Source organism: Chionomys nivalis, chromosome 22 (assembly GCF_950005125.1).
Source record: "Chionomys nivalis chromosome 22, mChiNiv1.1, whole genome shotgun sequence".
Lineage (NCBI taxonomy): Eukaryota > Metazoa > Chordata > Mammalia > Rodentia > Cricetidae > Chionomys > Chionomys nivalis.
The window spans coordinates 13,598,389-13,617,244 of record NC_080107.1 but is presented as its reverse complement, the minus strand read 5'-3'; the positions used below and the strand labels follow the sequence as shown (position 1 = coordinate 13,617,244).

At 42.5% G+C, this 18,856-nt stretch overlaps 1 protein-coding gene across 2 annotated transcripts in view; it reads right to left on the bottom strand.

The window, feature by feature from the left end:
- Positions 1-663: 663 nt before the first annotated feature.
- Abcb11 (ATP binding cassette subfamily B member 11) overlaps positions 664-18,856 on the bottom strand; it is a 64,497-nt gene continuing 46,304 nt past the window's right edge. For both annotated transcript variants that reach the window (XM_057755400.1, XM_057755401.1), the window contains exons 19-27: positions 13,129-13,233; positions 12,875-13,036; positions 11,217-11,420; positions 9,337-9,578; positions 7,416-7,572; positions 6,635-6,832; positions 3,392-3,598; positions 2,105-2,251; positions 664-864 (exon numbers count right to left, since the gene is read on the bottom strand). In XM_057755400.1, coding sequence (XP_057611383.1) covers positions 664-864; positions 2,105-2,251; positions 3,392-3,598; positions 6,635-6,832; positions 7,416-7,572; positions 9,337-9,578; positions 11,217-11,420; positions 12,875-13,036; positions 13,129-13,233 — 1,623 coding nt within the window. The remainder of the gene's footprint in view (positions 865-2,104; positions 2,252-3,391; positions 3,599-6,634; positions 6,833-7,415; positions 7,573-9,336; positions 9,579-11,216; positions 11,421-12,874; positions 13,037-13,128; positions 13,234-18,856) is intronic.

Sequence of the window (18,856 nt, the reverse complement as noted above, 5' to 3'; positions counted from 1 at the left end):
AAGGGATAGCAGAAGTCCTGAGAGAGAATCCCCACTCCACACCAGCAGATCTGACTGTCGGGCACGGCAACACCAACACCCGAGTCTTCAGTCTAAGTCAGTACACCTGACTGGTAACCTCTGCTACCCATTAGCTCACCTTTGCCCTCCCCAGGCCTGAGAGACTCCAGAATGGGAAAGGGCTCCTTTCTCATGATTAGAGGTAAATGGATCTGCTTCTGTACAGAAAACAAACAGAACTTCATCAAGAAATACCAGTAGCCTTATGTCCTTTGGCCTTGACCTTGATCTGACTCCAACAACATCTGAGTGTGGAGTACACAGCAGGCTTGGTGTACAAGGAGCTCTCACAAGTGCAAGAGGCAGACTCCAGGCCCTCCCAATGATCCCGCCTCAGCCATCCCGCCTCAGCAATCACCTCCCACTCAGGACAGTCCTGGGCAGTAGGCAAAGCAGCTGCCTGACCCTGGCTTTTCACTCACTCTGACCCTGGGTTCTCTCTTTTCTACACAGACATTTCAAACTGAATTATTACACTGAAAGTCACTCAAAATTAGCTTGGGTCCCAGCGAATGGTGATATCTGTAAAACATTAACGATGCTCTCTATCGGTACAACAACCTGCAGCCTTCCTGGACTTGCGGGTGAAAGTCTTGAGTAGGGTCAACTGAGGGGGGCTCCCGTGCTGACCAGCTTGTAGTATGCTCCCTTCTGGGCCATCAGTTCTTCATGGGTCCCCTTTTCAATCACCACCCCTTGGGACATGACAGCAATGATATCTGAGTTCTGGATGGTAGACAAGCGGTGGGCAATGACAATACAGGTCCGACCTTCTCTGGCTTTGTCCAGGGCAATCTGCACGGTCTACAGAAAGAAGATGGGGGATCAGTGGAAAGACATGGGATTGTTCCCAGCCTCACTCCTGTGAGGGTCCATTTCAAACACCACCTGAGCAACAGCTCTGTGCCCAGGGGTCACCCCAAAGCCTGAGCACTAAAGGAGATTAAGCAAATGGCTGTACATACAGCTTTATTTAAATTGCAGCCCACACACTAGAGAAAGTTCAGGCAGGGAAGCAAGCATGAGCTAAACACAATGTCACCATGCAATTTCACAATACCGGAATGTCCAATTTACAAGGATAAAACCAAAGAGCAGAGCAGGGGAGTAGTTAATGGTTTCTGATACTCCCTTCTCTGAGGACATTTTAGCGTGCTCCAAAGTGGGAATCTCGATTTTAAAGCCATAGATCATAAACTCTGAACTTCACAGTTGATCTTTTCTCGGCTACACGTTCTACTATGGAAACTGGCCATGGCTATCACCTCCTTTTAGGTGCTGTGTATCGGTTACTTACTCTGCCACATAATTTAAAAACTATAAAACATGTTAAGTTTCACAAATGACCTAATATATGTAAGATATGTTTTAATATATGTAAGAAAATTCTTGGCCTTTGAAAAATGCCATTTAACCTCAAGTACCTATAAGAACAATTATTTCAAAGTGAATTTCTTTTTAGCGGCAGTAGCCCTGTTAGATTGCTATTTGTAGATTACTATCTTCTGCGTCCAAAGAAAAACATTGTCATTTTCTACTACAAACAAATAAGGCAACCGAAAATGTTATTTTATATGCACAAATCTTCCAGCAAAGACACCTCTAATAACCTAAGAGCTTAGAAACTCAACACGAGGAGGGATTATACGAGCAAGGGAGGTCAAGCTCATGACAGGGAAACCCACAGACAGCTGACCTGAGCTCCCGGAAGCTCACAAACTCCAGACCGACAGCTGAGGAGCCTGCATGGGCCCAACTAGGCTCTCTGCACCTGGGCTACAGTTGTGTAGCTTGGTCTGTGTGAGGGGACCAGGATCCATCCCTGATGCATGAGCTGACTTTTTGGACCCCATTCCCTATGGTGGGATGCCTTGCTCAGCCTTGAAGCAGAGGGGAGGGGCTTGTTGACTTCCCATGGGAGATGGATTGGGGAAGGTGGAGGGAAGCAGGAGAAGGGGAAGAAAGGAGAAACTGGTTGGTATATAAAATGAGTAAAAAAAAATTAAAATAAAAAATGTTTTTAAAAAAGAAAACTAACACATACCTTCTCACTTTCTGTGTCTAGGGCTGATGTGGCTTCATCTAGTAGCAAGATTTTAGGATCTCGTACAATGGCCCGAGCAATAGCAATGCGTTGTTTCTCTCCTCGAGAGAGTTGAGAGCCCTGGCTTCCAACATTAGTTTCATATTTCTAGAAAGAAAAAAAACCATAGCAGGTTTAAAAACTAGAGAACACAGTCTTTGCTCCTGTGCTGTTTGGAGCCCACAGCAATGGGTCTTCTGTGAGTTTAAATTTTTTTCTTTTTCCTTCTTGAACTTAGAAATAGTGATTAAAAGCAATAAAATATATCAAATCTAGTTAGAAATATTAATTATATGAAGCTTGGGCTGAAAAATGAGGGCTGTAATTCCAGTTTTCTGCATTTCTTTATTCTGCTTTTGTTCTCTTCTTATGTCCAGCTAAGATTCCACATAAGAGATCTTCCTTGGTTTGAGATTCTCTGGTTTCTAGACGTTCGTCCAAAGAGCTTTGCAAGATAGGCTAATCCCAAGGGTAGAGATGCCTTTAAAGGCCTTCTGTTTGACTCCTTCCCTGGAGAGAATATTCTGGGACACAAACCCTGGTTTGAAGTTATACTCTCTTGCTTACTAGCTTCGTGAACATCAACAACTTGTTTAAATATCTTTGAGCCTGCAAAACTCACCTGCAAAATACAGTGTTAGTATCTAGCACGCATATTTGCTGTGCATTTTTTCTATGAAATTAGGAAAGAAAATGTCTAGCTAGATGCCCAGCAAGGCTAAGTTAAAAATAGTTAACACTCATACAGGTATTCAGTTTGTACTGGGGACTGTTGTTACTATAGCTCCTCCTCCTCTTCCTCTTCTAGATAGTGGCAAGGTCTCACTGTGTAATCCTGGCTATGAGCTTTACCAGTAAGTCATTTCCCTACCCTTTGACCTCTATGCCCTCATTTTCCTATTTTGGGCGTTCTTTGCATTTTACAGCTGAGATTGGATAGGTAGGCATCCCAAATTCACACGCTCAGGGAGTAAATGAGAAAGCTTACCTTCAAACCTACGTTAAACCTCTGTATTTCTTTCTACAAGGCCACATTGTTTTATATGCAACAAATTCTACAGCATGCATTTTGTTTGACAGTATAATACTTCCTAACATGTGGTTGGGAAATGGAAGCTATTTGCTTTGCTTAAAAGATGAAGACGATATAAGACACTGGGAAATAAGTTGTGTTGCCTTTGAACCTCGACTCGATCCACAACCCTGCTACTTTCTGGGTAATCTGCCTCCCCACAGCTCTGTGCCTACCTCCGGGAGTGACATGACGAAGTCGTGCAGCTGAGCCTGCTTTGCGGCAGCTATGACTCTTTCCATGGAGATGTCTCTGGTGTTGTCCCCATACTTGATGTTTTCCAGGATGCTACAGTCGAACAACACTGGCTCCTGGGAAACAATTCCAATGTTGGAACGGAGGAACTGGATGTTCACGTTTTTGCTGTCATGACCGTCTATCATCTGTCAAAAGAGATGGCAACGAAGGACAGGAAGTTTTAGCATGCCAGCAGTGAGGGACTTCCTACGATGGAGTTAGGTTCTGGGTAGTGCATTTGTTCCGCTTCAGTGTGAGCATCCCTAGGGGCCCGGGGGAATAAATCTCATTGCCTGTGGCTTCTGGAACTTGTTTCTGACGGAAAGGCCTTCAAAGTTGACACTGATTAATCTGTTGTTTTGGTGTTGTTTTTATAAACTCTACCTCCACAGGTAGTATATAAATGAGAAAGGATCTTAGGAAAGCATTTAGTTAAGAAAAAAATTCTCCTTATAGTTTGGCATAGCCTAGTCTGTTCAGATATGCCTACTTCTTTCTATTCTGAGGCTCTGTGAGCCTTCTGTAGGGGAGAGGGGTCAGGAAGAGGGATAGACAGATGCTATTAGATGACGTGAAGATCAAGCCCGTGTCCTTGGCTTTATTGACATTATTCCCTGGACAGATGAGATAATAAGTCTGGGTGAAAATGTAATTGTTCACTGAGCCACAATCACATATGGAATCATCCCCCAGGAGGCACCACATGAACAGCCTCTGGGTGTTGTGTGAGGACACAGCGTCTGTCTCCTAGGAACCCACAGCCCAGAAGTCAGGGAAGTTCAGCCACAAAACACATGCTGTTTAAGCTGGTTCACGTAAGATTCCAAAGATTGCATCCCAAAGGTGTAGGAAATCTAACATGAATTGTGAAACATTTGACTGTATGATTTCAGGCAAAAAAAAAAAAAAAAAAAAAAAAAGAGAGATTATTTCAAATAATGTGAGCAGGATATAATTTAGATCATTTCTAAGCAATGGAAAAGGGAAACACTATTTAAAAAGAAAAAGCTGAATGCAGCAGCCCTCAGTAAGAGTTAGTCCTTACTCGGCCTGAGGTATTTCCCATTGTACCTATTTCTGAAAAGCACAACTTAATATTTAGTCAGAATTGAGCTTTTTGCTAGCTGCTGTATATGTGTTAGGAAACAGAAGTTCTGGTCCATGTTCCTAAAGAATCTCCCATAGTACGGGACATAGCGTAGATGCTTAATTAAATATTGAACATACGGTACTTGTGTTTGGTAGCTTCTCTAAAAGCAAAGAAGATTTTTTTAAAAAAAATGATTAAAGCAGTATTTTCCTGCTTACGGTATTCATAGATGCATTTTATAATGAACTTACAAAATATACTGCGCTTCTTAAATGCAAGAAATCATAAAATGATTGCTTCCTTCCAGTGAGCAGGAAATTCAGTGTATGCAAAAGAGAAACATTGATGTGGAATTCCCCTCTGTATGCTGTGAATACCATTGGTTTATAAAGGAACTGCTTTGGGCCTATAACCGAGCTATAGGGGAACAGAGCTAGGAGGGGAAAACTGAACTGAATGTTGGGATGAACAAGGCGGAGTCAGAGAGAAGCCGTAGAGCTGCCGCTAGAGACAGATGTGCTGAAACTTAGTTGGTAGGCCACAACCTTGTGGAGATGCACAGATTAATGGAGATGGGTTAAATTAAGATGTGAGAGTTAGCCAATAAAAAGCTAGAGCTAATGGGCCAAGCAGTGATTTAATTAATACAGTTTCTGTGTGACTATTTCAGAGCTAAGTGGCCGGGAACAAACAAGCAGCCCCTCCTTCAACAAATTCGCTCCCTGCAACAAAACATACTTTGTATACATGTTAAGTTTGAAAGATCAAACATGGCGAAGTCAGGCTGCAGTAGTTCACATCTACCTGGACAACAGACATGACAGAGACGACATTTTGGAAAACGGAGCCCTTTCCCTTTTAGAGATCAGGGCAATGCACTTTCCAAGTTCATCAGCCACCAAATACTTGCAAATAAATTAAAATCTTGGGCTGGAGAGATGGCTCAGTGGTTAAGAGCATTGCCTGCTCTTCCAAAGGTCCTGAGTTCAATTCCCGGCAACCACATGGTGGCTCACAACCACCTGTAATGAGATCTGGTGCCCTCTTCTGGTGTGCGGGCATGCACACAGACAGAATATTGTATCCATAATAAATAAATATCTAAAAAAAATTAAAATCTTTACATCTAAAATCAATAACAGCAAGGGTCATGGGCCACAAGGGATCAATTCCTGCTCCTTATTTCCATCCCTTCGGATTCTGCTAATAGCTACTGGTTTCTTTGCTCTATGCGAGAGAACCTCATCTTTCTCTCGGTATTTCTCTTCAGGATACTGCCTGCTCCTGTTGCAGTGAAGATCACACTATCTAGGAAGATCAGAAGCGCATTTTTTTTAAAATACTGGGGTGTGTTGGAGAAAAGTTAAAAAAGAATCAGCAGAAAGTCTAAGCTAGTTAATTCATGAAACAGAAATCGGAGCATTTAGAGACACGGCAGCAATAATGAGTAGGAGATGAAATGGTGAAGAAAGTTGTCCCTGAGCACACAAAGAGGAATGTGACTTTTTACGAAAAATCTTTTTTATTTGGTTGTAAAGTCTGGTGAATATATTACCTGAGAAGAAAGGGGGAGGAAAAGAGAGAAAGAAACACTTAGAATAAGGAATAAAGCAGCTCAGCGATGTTTCAACCGTCTATGCCAGGGCTTTGTCAGTGTGAGTTTATCAATAAGTTAGGCTTAAGCTTTTTGGGCCAGGATTCTTTCAAGTTTTTCATGCTTGCTCCCTTGTCTCGCTTTCTTATCACTGTGTTCCTTGTTACCCCATTTTTTTCCATCCCCAGCCATTAGTTTGCTGATTAGTCTGCCCTTTCTGCTCCATTAAAGGGAAACAGAGGCCTCTCAAATATGCTCATCTTGAGTTTTGCATTGTGTACCGTTTTCTTCCCTTACTGGTCAACAGATCATCTGGAACTGGGAAGAATATGCCGTTAGAAGCTGTGGAACAGAATCAAGTCAACCAGCCAACGAAGGAAATGAAAATATCCACAGGGCTAAGGGGAAAGACAAACTAATCTGGCAAGGCGCAGCGTTGGAGACCACCTGGGGGCAGATTTGTTTTGCAAAATTGTTAGGGGCATTGGCACCACCTACCACCTTCCCCTGATCAGGGTCATAGAACCGCTCCAATAGCTGAATGCTGGTGCTCTTGCCACAGCCGCTGCTTCCAACAAAAGCCAGTGTCTGCCCTGGATCCACAGACACCGAGAGACCATTCAGAACTTGGGTATCTGGTCGAGAAGGATATGTAAATTTGCAGTCAATAAACTCAATCTTCCCTTGGAAGTTGTCCTGTGAATGAGAGGACCAGAATTACATGTGTTCCTGCTGGAGCCGAGAACACAGAGGATGTACCTAAATGTACACAATGGTATGGAATTATGCATTATGAAACAGCAACTCAGTGGGTGACATTCTAGTCTGGATTGCGGTACACAGCAGTAATCCCAGAACTCAGGAAGTTGAGACAGGAAAAGCATGAGTTCGCTGGAGGCCAGCCTGGGCTACATAGGGAGGTTCTGCTTCAAAACAAGCAAGCAGGTGAATACCACTACAAAACGACATTTTTTCCCCAATTGTGGTGATGGAAAACGACCGGCATAATTACACATTGTTGTCTTATTCAAATGTCAAAGTAACGTCTGATTTTTCATGTCAATTATTTCCTTTCTTTACATTCATAAATCCCTTGTTTGTCCATTCTGGGTGCATATGGATGAACACAGGCTGCTAAAATTTAGACTCCAAAATGACCTCATCTGACTATCTTCAGTGGCTTTTTCTGTATACAAACACATGCACACTCATGAACATGTATGTACATACATGCACGCGCGCGCACACACACACGTACCTCTCCCAGTCCAGTACTTACCCACTTTTCACCTGCTCCGCTGTAGACATTAATTGGAGGTTTTCGGTCTAGCAGCTGAAAAAAGCGTGCGGCTGATATTTTAGCTTTGGCAAAACTTGGGGTGTAAGAGAAGGTTCTTCCAACAGCTGTTGCACTCATCATCACTGAAGAGGCTGTCCTGTAACCAAACACCCAGGAACTGAGAAGTGGGGTGTGGGCACTATGAAGGCCTAAGAGGCAAAAGTTTTGGGTGCTGGCCCCAAACGGCTTAAGCAAGTCACTTTAGACATGTCTGATCTTGTGGGAGTTAGAAAGATTCGTAGTTTTCAAATTATGCTCTCTATAAAAGGGTTCAGGGTTAGGCTGATTGGGATAGGGTTCAGGCCTCCAAATCCTAGATGTACCACATTAAAACATTTTTGATGGTGGGGGAAGAGTGTAGGAGACTTTTGAAAAAAATATTATTTTAGAGAGAAATTTGATGACCACATTAAGCTGGCTTTTCTTCCCACTGTCCAGAATTCTGACAGCTGTGTAAAGATAGAGGCGGTGCGGTCAATGGAAGGACCTATTCTATACCGCACATACAAGGCATGCTTCATGTGGGATAAGGGAAATGCAGTTGTCTGTAGCCTTCTGTTTGTCCCAGCTGCTGCTAACTATATCAACAAAGACTTCAGGAATGAATGAGCAAATGACTAAATTAGTTCTGGGAGACAACCATGCTGCTGCCTGGCCCTTGATGTGCATAGCAACCCATAAGGTTGCCCATCAGTGCCATCTTCCAGAGGGTAGAAACGGGGTGGAATGAGAGGTTAGAGCGAGTGCAAGTGTGTATCTTACTTCTAGGCTTGTAACCAGTGATTGTTTCAACAGGGTTGGAAACCCACATTCTCCAGGAGCCCAGAAGGCTGAAGAGGATGAAAGCTTTGGGGATACGTTAGGAAATGCTTCAGGATGTCTGTCTAGTTCTTAAAGCAACACCAGCAGCTGGAAGTTTTCTATAGGCTCTTGATTCTCATATACTGGCCAAGAATTTGTTCCATAGCTCGTATGAACTGGCAGAAAGAACTCAAGGATTGCTGTTTTCTGGTCTGGGCTAACAGCTTTAAACATGCAAGGGCTTAGAGAAGAGACGTTCCTAGTTGATGTGGGTATAGAGGGCTAGCAGGAAAGTTCTGGAAGGAAGGGATCAGGTGAGAGGATCATGTCCTCCAAACCTAAGATTGCTTCTGCCCTCACTACCCCCCACTACCACCCTCATGTAAGGATGAGGCCTCATTCTTAGGCCCTCCCCTCTGGAAGCAAGCAGACTCTGCCTTGAAGAACAGAAGTCCTCTCCTCTGGCCTTCCCTGTCTCTCTTCAGAGGAAGGGCCTAGAAATCAGTTGTCTTTGCAAGCGAGGAACAGAGTTCAACTACAACTTTCCTTGGGCCCATCTTGTTCCAGGCTTTGAGGACCTCAGCTTTAATAAGCATAAATTTAATTACAATGATTCATCTGGTGATTCATCTGTCTGGGATCATCTTCTCTTTTTCACTCCTCAGTCCAAACATGGGCTTTGTGCCTCAAATCCTTAAACCTAGGCTTCATTGTGTGAGTTTCTTTTGCCAAAGAGCCCTCGGTAAATGAAACATGAAGAGGCTTGACCATGCTTACAATGTAGGACATGCTGCTTCTGTTGAATATGAGCCCCTAAAATAATTCATAAAGGAAACAAGCTCAGTTGCTACCAAGGCCTTCTGGAGACAAACACACACAGAGAAGTCTGTGAGGCAGCCAAGTCCAGAGGAAGTGTCTCACACCCCGTAGAACTTTGAAAAAGAACAAACCCAGCTGCTTTTAGAGGAAATGGTTTGCTGGGCAGCAAGGAAGTTAAGGGACAGACTCAGGCGTTCCCCTGGAGTGTCCATCTCGTGTGGTCATTTTGGAGACGGCTCACCTGAAAACATAGCTGAAGTGCAGCCCTTCCTCGGCAATCAGGTAACCTCCGTATCTGTAGGCAGAAGAGCTGGCGAAATACGATACGGCCTGGGAAAAGGCGAAGCAGAGCCCATAGATGTCTGCCTTCTTCACCGCTGTTCTGTATGACGTTTCCAGCTCAGCTTCAAACGCTTTAATAAATCTCTTCTCCACGCCAATCCCCGCAACGGTGCGGATGTTGCCAAGGGCTTCGCTGGTGATCTGAAAAGGGAAGAGTCCGAGGAATCACAAAGAAGGGCTGTCTCTTTCCAAACATTTCAGCCGGTTCACAGATTAGATTGCTCCCAAATGGCAGAAAGTAACACAGAGAAGTTGCTGGGGTCAACTCAACTGGACCATGGGGCCATCTGTCACTTAGACTCTGCCTGGTTCTAGCAGGGCTTCACTGCCTCTACTCACGGTGTGTGTGTATGGGGGGGGAGACAAGGTCTTTCATGCTTGTCCTGGACATGCTTTAACATTTCTCCGCTAATTCATTTGAAATCTCTAACACTGTCTTTGAATGTCTTCTGGAACAAAACAGGCACTTGATAAAATTTAAGTTACTAGAGACTATTTTCTAAAAAGTTGCTGTCCGGCAAACCATTCTCTCTAAAACCAGCTAACTGAATATGGTTAAAGTTAAATATAAGTTAATCTTCAGTCTACATGGTGAGCATGTGTGTAAATACAGTTTGAGGCCCACTCTACATAAACTGGGGTACACCTTATTAGAGATGCTATTTTCTACACTGTCTTCTAAAATGTCTTGTCTACTTGGACAGCATCATATTCTCTTGTCTCAACTAGAACATAGTCATGAGTGAGTTTATGAAGCATGAGTGTGTGACTCAGACCTGGTAGTAAAAGCCCAGAATGCTAATGATTGGGAGGCTAAGGTAGGAAGATCCTATGTTCAAGATCTGCTTGGTCTCCAATGTGAATTCAAGGCCATCTGGGCAACCTGGTTAGATAGATAGATAGATAGATAGATAGATAGATAGATAGATAGATAGATAGATAGACAAATGATAGATATAAAATAAAATAATTACAAAGACAGTAAATAAAAGGAAGAATTGGGGTATGCCTCAGTTCTAATGTGCCCTATGTTCAGGCTCCTGAATCAAAAAAAAAGAAAAAGAAAAAGAAAAAAACAAAAGAAATGCATGTTATATGTGATTGATTGATCTCTTGGTTCATATCTCCTTCCCTTCTTCACTTCCAGTGTGTTATTCTTGTTTGAGACAGCATCTAGTACCCAGGTTGAACTCTAACTTACTATGTAGCTGAGGATAGCCTTGAACTTCCGATCCTTTGATCTCCATCCCCAAGTTCTGGGATCCCTGCTGGCTATGTCACCATGCCACGGTGTTTATTTTTCAATTGACAAATGTCTATACCATCATCCTCTCATTTATTCTTATGTTCAGATATTAATTAGAATATAAAAATTAGAATACCTAAAACCTGAAGGTACTCGAATTCTACTCTGTAGTTCTTGGTTGCATTTGAGAAAGACATTTGCCACTAGCCTAGCAAACGCTAAAGTGTGAAAGTTGAAAGCATGTTTTCTGTGCGGATAACAAAATCTTGGGTAATCCGTCAATATAAGAGAACAGCAGCAGCAGCTTTAATAGAACTTCTCACCTCTGCAAGTGAGAACAGAGAAAACGTAGGAGGGATAACTGAGGAAACCAAACAGATAAGCTTCTCCTTGCCTGATCAAGTGTATGCACCGAAGCCTTTTTGTCATAGCCTTCAGGCAGAGGCACGTGTGTCTCTCGGTACTTATCATTTTAAATGGTTCCCTTGACAACTGCTCAGCCACAAGTAGGAAAAATGGGTCTATAAGGTTACCTGGCCAGCCTTTTCCAGAGCCTGCTTGTCTTGAGATGCGAATCCTGTCAGCATCTTTGTTTGCAGGGCTCCCGAAAAAGCCAAGAAGGGGAAGAAGCATAGCACAAGCAGACTGAGCTTCCAGCTGAAGATGAAGGCGATGAGAATGGCCGTTGCGATGTTAGTGAAGGAGTTGACCATCATCCCAACTTGAGAGCCAGCAGCCTGCAAATCAAAGGCAACCAGGCCGTCTCAGAGATTGTCTCTTTCACTGGACACTATTATGTGAAAAGCTATTTTATATCAAAAGGTAAATTCTTTTTATTGTGATAAAATATATATGAATATATTTAGTTTTTGAGACATTCATAAGTACATAAGGCAGGGAAATGAAGATAAAACGAACAAACAACTCTCCAACCAAAAACAAACGAAAAGCACTCACAGTGGTGTGTGGCCATCACATACACACTCAATCTTTCCAGCCTCTCCATCTTTACCTATCAAGTGATCACTTCACCTTCCTGCCCTGAGCCAATGGTAATTGTTATTCTACTCTCTGTATGAATTGTCTGCTTTTAGGTACCTCTTATAATGGAGTTGAGGCATACCACACACAACACTCCTAATACGAGGAGGGTTGTTTCTTTTTCTTTTCTTCCCTTTTCTATCCCAAGCTCCATCAATCATGCTCTCTTTCTTCTCACTTAGAAAGTTGATAGAGATTTGGAGATAAATTTGGCTCTCATCACTTTAGTCTCAACCTCTGGCTTTGTCAAGGACCAGGCTGATCACCCGCAGGTGTGTTATATCTCTTAACAAGGTTGCGGGATCTAGAGACTACAGCTTTGTCTGCGTGGGTCCCTGGGTCAGAAATATCGTCCTTTGAAGTCTTTGAGAGAGTCTCGACAGCAACCACCTCTTCTTTACCCCACTTCCCAAGTGGAATTGTTCCCAGACTGTTCAGGACATCACTCTGGAGAGCAGGTGAAGACAGTGCTGCGTACCGTTTCCTTCCTCTTCCACCTCTAGGGGGCGCACTTGACCCTGGTAAAATTCGAGCCCCTGGGTTTTAGAAACGTCTGAGAAAACAGCTGTTGCTAGACTCAGAAGATTAAATCCCAAATCCTAGCATATTGATGTGTGTCATAACACTGGTTCTAGGCACTACCTACGGGACACTGTACAGTAGCTGTTGTCACAAGGCTCTGGCTTATCCCAGCCCTACCAGGTTCACCCCAGAGGAAACATGGGAAATTCTCAGAATATTCTATGGTAAGAACATCTGTGTAATACATACAATCTTACTGTTCTATAGCTGAATGTGTTTCTCTAAAATTCACGTTGGAATCTAATTCCCACTGGAGGGTGTTACTGTCGGAACCTTTGGGCACGACTGGACTGAAAATCTGTCTTCCCATACAGGTTCAATAAAATAAGAATAAAAGAAAATGATGACAGAATTCCAGCTCCTTTAACCTTCCACAGGAAGAGGGAGCAAGAAGATGCCATCTTCAAATGAGAGAAATATACATTTACCAGATGTAACCTGCCCTGCCTTGATCTTAAACTTTCCAACCTACAGAACTATGAGGAGAACATGTCTATAATTTGCAAATTGCCTCGTCTAAGATATTCTGTTATAACATCCAAAATGGGCAGACACTCCCAAGACTTACCCCCTGAACTTGGGAGGCATCTGTAGCAAGCCTAGTTGTCAGTACCCCAGGGTTATTTCTGAGGTCATCAAACCAGCCAATGTCTTGTCCTAACATTGCTTTGAAACCAAATTTACGCAGCCTCTTTGTAAGGAGCTCCCCAGATTTGGCAAAAGTGTAACCCTAAAACATAAAGAAGGAGCCTTTGATGAGATTTTTACATGAGGGAAAAAAGGGGGGAAATAGGCAAATTCCTTGATGAAAAATAAAATTACCTGCAGAAACTGCGTGAAAATGGATACACAGCCCAGGATGACAAAAAACAGACACATGTTGTAAATCTCTGACCTTTGTTCTTCTTTATCGGTGAGTGAAAAAATCTTTGGAATATAAGAAGGAAGAAAGTTTGTTATTATAAACAATAACAAAATAAATACATTTTGTATGTTCAATTAAGTTTTCACATTTGTCCAATCCCATAGAACGTCTGGCAAGAGTGAACTTCACTCTCGATCTATATAGAGATGAGAGGATCTTGATTGACATGGTGCACAGCACGGCTGTGCCTAGGAGGTAGGTGATGGAGGAAGGCAAGGGGTATAAGGGAAATCTCTGGAACGTCCTCTTAATTTTGTTGTGAAACTTTTTAAAAATTGCTTCACTTTAAATACACTAGTTTTTAAACCAAAGATAGTAATGAATATTATGGGTGTATTATTTTTAATCCCCTATGGAACAGGGTTCCTGAAAAATTTAAACCAATGGCAGCAATTACGGAAGTCCTCCCCAGTCCCCCGCTGTGTTGATTTAAACAGTGGTGTTAGCTTTTTTTCTTGATGTTGATGAAAAAATGAAAAGAAAAGATAGCCAGATAAAGGTATCCTTAAAGAAATAAGGGAGAAAAAGAGGGAAGAAGGGGAAGAGGAGGAAAAGAAGAAAAGGGAAACAGAAGGACATTGTTGAGAATTTGAGAATGTCAGTCTGTGGGAAAATGGTTATTATTTCACCTATATTTGCTTGAATAATGAACATAAGAAAGATGATTTTTAGACTCAGGTATTCTTTATTTTACTGCTCTTACACATATAAACTAGTTTATAAGTATAAAAATATATATTATACATAAGTATAAAATTATACTGTATTATTATATAATTATACATTATATAATTATATACCGATATATAATTATTTGTATAAGTATAGAATATATATGTTAATTTCTAAAGCAGCCAGCTGTTGCACAACTGACTGTAGCCTAGGAAAGGAAAGAAAGTGAAATCTGAGTCTGATATTGTTTCCTACAGGAAACTGGAACTATTCTCTCCTCAAAGGCCATGGAAATTATGACTAGAGTCTTTTTTGTTTTTTATTTTTCAAGACAAAGTTTCTTTGTGTAACCCTGTCTGTCCTGGAACTAGCTCTTGTAGACCAGGCTGGCCTTGAATTCACAGAGATTCACCTGCCTCTGCCTCCCAAGTGCTGGAATTAAAGGTGTGTGCCACCACCGCCTGGAGTGATAGGGTCTTTAAGGTCTATTTTGATTAGTAAACGATATTCTTAAATCTGTGATGAATTTACTGATAGTTACTTAAGCACCAAGCTTAGAACCAAGCTGTTGCCAGAACTAAACAGAGTCTTGTGGTGGGAAAGCTCTCAGGGAAAAGCATTTTAGTCACAACAAATCTTTGCAATTCAGACTAAAAGAAGTAACTGGGAGAAGCCAGGAAAAGTGTGGACTGGAGAATATAGAAGTCCTTATCCTTCCTTCCTTCCTTCCTTCCTTCCTTCCTTCCTTCCTTCCTTCCTTCCTCCCTCCCTCCCTCCCTCCCTCCCTCCCTCCCTCCCTCCCTCCCTCCCTCCTTCCCTCCCTCCCTCTCCCCTTTCTCTCTCCAGGTTCTCTCACTGACCTGGAACTAATCAATTCAGCCAGTGAGTCCCAGAGGGAATCCTCTGGTCTCCCCACTGCTGGAATTACGCCTGTGTCACCACTTCTAGCTTTTTGTGTGGATTCTGGGAATTGAACTCAGGTTCTCATGTTTGCATGGCAAGAAGTTTGTTGGCTCCAGTCCAACAGTTCTGAAATAGTTTGAGTAGCTAGAACAATGCCAGTTCTCTCAAAGGAAACAATTTATCCAACACACATTTGCTGAGTACCTACAGTGTTCCAAATAAATCTCCTCAAAAACTGTATGTCCAAAATCTTTTCTGTGAAGCAAAAATAATCTGTTTCCCTTTTGTGTTTGTGTGTCTGGTCTCTGATTCAAGTGATACAGAGAAACAGAAAATACAGGTTTCAGGACAATACTGCATTAATGGATTGATACCAGGACCAGATGTACTGAAAACAGGAAGCAAACCCATCTCCCTTTGTCCATCATCAAAGCAAGGTTCCCAAGTCTGACGCATTCTCTTTTTATTTTGAGTCAACACGTGCCTTGTTTAAAACCTATAGTGCTTTGGCAATAATGGTTCCATAGAGGCCATTATTTCGACCTGATGTTTGTGTGCTCAAAGAGTTGGATTTCTGATTGCTTGCTTTGTTTTAATTCCAGGTTTTACAGAGCAGCTAAGGCAACTATAATGGCATTCTTAAAAATATTTTTTAAATGAGAAAAGGTAAAAAAAAATGAAAAAAAAGGAATGCTGTTCCAGGATTGAACACAAACTGCAAAGGAGAGAGAGAGAGAGAGAGAGAGAGAGAGAGAGAGAGAGAGAGAGAGAGAGAGAGAGAGCTATTACTAGATCTAGGACAGCTGAAAGCTTCTGCAGCCTTCTAGAAAACGGGCTCTAAGATACCACATTAGTTTCTGCCAGACTTGTGTAACTAACCAGTTCAAAGAATTTACAATTTGAGTTATTTTTTAAAATAGCTATACAGATATTCTTGGAACCTCAAACTGCTATGTGCCAATGACTTCTCCCCACAAAAATCAGATACTGTCTGTGTGGATTACAGATGAACCTACTTAACTCAAAGACACTTAACTAGGGCCACAAAGACCAAGGCATCCGCCTGAGTCCATTCATCTGGGAGTTGTTCATAAATAAGGAAAGTCCAAGTTGCCAGCTTCAGGTACAGTGACTTTCTCCTGGGTGTGCCTTGGTTTATGGTGTTGTCTGTGTTCTCAGTGTCCAGACAGAGTAATTGTGTTAAAATCCACATGACTGGTTAGCTCGGTATTAAGCCTCCCATTTTGCCCATAGTCATTCTGCCACAAAATCCTGTTCCATGGGTTCTTTGTACATTCTTAGTTTTGAACTGCATACTGAAAGCACTATGCACCACTAGAACTCTCTGTCTTTAGACTGGCTGTGGTTCAGAAACACATCTTTCTATTTTTGTCATGGCGACATTTGTTTAAGGAGAAAAGGAGTCACTAATTTCTTTCTATGTGTCAGATGTCAAATGCATGGCTTAACCAATCTTAAATTAGGATTTCCTTAAATCCTAATTTAATTTAGGTTTCTCATAGCAACCCAGGAGGTAGGCTTCTTGGTTCATATTAATGAAGTACACACAAATACCACAGAGTCAGAGTCAGAAAACCATTCAGGACTGGCTGATTCTTGTGTCTATGTGTTACCAGCATACTACACCTGGCTTGCAGTGGCTTCGATACCTGGCACAGCTTCCATTCCAAACAGACCCAGGGAAAGTGAAATACATATTATAGTTTAGCTGTATATGGAGGCTTCGGTAGGTTAGCAACCGGGTTTCTATTTGTGCACAATCATTTAATGGATACACGTCTCTTGGGATGGTCTAATAAACCATGGATATGATAGTCTTGAAGTATGTCGAGATAAAAACAGGCAGACTAGAAACAGAATCAAGACCTCTGAGTGTAATGGTGAGTGTGTGGTAATTGTGTTAGGACGAGTTGAAATCATCTTCAGCAGACAGGAGAGCGTGATTGGTTCAACCTCACTCTCAGTGAATGTTAACCCCCGCCCCGCCCCCAGGAACATCAGTGACAAGCCAGCTTTTCTAGTTGTAGAACCTTTCATCCAAAGTCTGATTGCCCAGTCTAAAGCCATCCCAGGACTTCCAGTGCTGACTGGAAGAATCATGGGAAATGAAGTCTTTATCAGTGTCAGAGGGAGCACTCAAGGTGGGTAGCACTCAACTGGCTGAATCATTGCTTTTGACTAATTCACAGTTGCTAGAGCTAGAACAGGTCTTCAAGGTCATCTTTGTCAAGCCCCATTTTGTAATGAAACTGAGCCCCAGAGAAGCTGGATGTGTCTTCGGGCTGCTGAGGACATGGGCAGTAGGTAGCAGAGCCAAAATGAGGAAAAAGGTCTCTTGGTACTCAAGAATCTTTCTATAGTGGCTAAAATGGTCTGAGTGAAATTGCGTGACTATCTCCTTGATCCCACTTTTGCTAAGGTTTGCACCTTAAGCGCCCGAGACACAGTGCTGTTGGCATAGACTCAAAGGACCCCACTTCCTGCTGTGGGAACACTTGTGCATCCGTGCCCACTGCAGCTCTGTTTTCAATTGCGAGAAAACGGAATCAGCCCAGATGTCTACTGACTGATGCCTGGACAATGGAGAAGAGGTTTGCGGACACAGTGGACTTTTGTTCAGTTACATCATCAACTCCCCCCCAACACACACACATGAAGCTCAGAGTACATCATAGAAGAGGTATCAGAAAGAACCTAAGAGCTGGAGGATCCGCAGGGGTGCTGCGAACAGCTGTCTCCTGAAGGGACGTGGCCTTGGTGGTCATGGACTCACAGCAGCTCTGTTGACCTGAGCAGATCAAGCTTACCAACATTCCAGCATGGACTAGGGAGAGGTTCCTCAAATCTCACTTCTAGTTGGTGAGCTATTGGAGTTAATGGTGGCTGGGGGCTGGAGGGAGTCATTTCTCTTCGTGTCACAGCTTCTGGTAAAGTAAACAGCCCCCCACTCCTGCTATGCAAGCAACCCTGATTAAATCCAGTGGATCTTTTAACAAACCATGGAGGGAGGAGGGGTACTGTCGTGAAGGAGTCTGAAGTACATGGGAGGACATGACCAAAGTATACTATAGGTGTGTATGAAACTGCCAACAAAATATTTAGACAACAACAAATTGTCTAAATATTTTTAGAAAAGGAAAAATTAGTAAAAAAGTTAATATTCTGGCTTTTCTTTATACAAGCCAACATCAAGCTGTCGGCTTCTGGGTTTCAGACTAATGCACACTTTCTACATATGCTCCTCTCGCTCAGTGAGGTCCACCAAGAGTCGCTCCCTTCTGGAATGGTAGCTGGAGAGGCTAGGCAAGGCCTCCTCTTGTCCTCTGGCCCAGGCCAACACCAGCAACAGTGGCCAGTAGGCAAGCCAGGGGTAAATATTGGTTGGATGGTGGGTGTTCTTTATTTTTCTTTCTGTTTAATGATTACCTTCCTTATTGCCTGGAAATTCCAGTCGTAAATTTCTCAAGTTGCTAGCGTGATGCCTAAGGGAGACCATCCACAAATGCTTCTTGGGTGAATAAAAGAACGTGTGTTTATATTTGGATACTCTACCTACCAGTAAATTAAGAAATACACATCAATTATTTTTAAAAAAATTTTCAGTCTGAAAGATTGTGGCACCATGTAGCCAGAAACTCAATTAACTCTAGCTGTGTTTCCAACTGCCTGACTTTCTGAAAGTAATGTAATCGAAAATGGCCGGGGACATTTCTGCCCAGACGATTCTATTAGTGGAATATTGAGGTCTTTTTATACAAGTCACACCCATTTATTTTTTGTGGTCCTAATTTCTGTCAGAGAGGGATGTAGAAAAGGGAACAAAAATGAGAGTTTTTCAAAGTATTACTCTGACAATGTGGTGTGCTGGCAAGTCCTTGAGAAAGCTGACAATGTTCTTAAGGGTGTGGTTTTCCATTTTTGAACTCTGTCTCTCCGTGTGTGTGTGTGTGTGTGTGTGTGTGTGTGTGTGTGTGTGTAAGAGAGAAAGAGATAGAACTATGAAAGTGTGTCAACCTTTTAATGACTAAT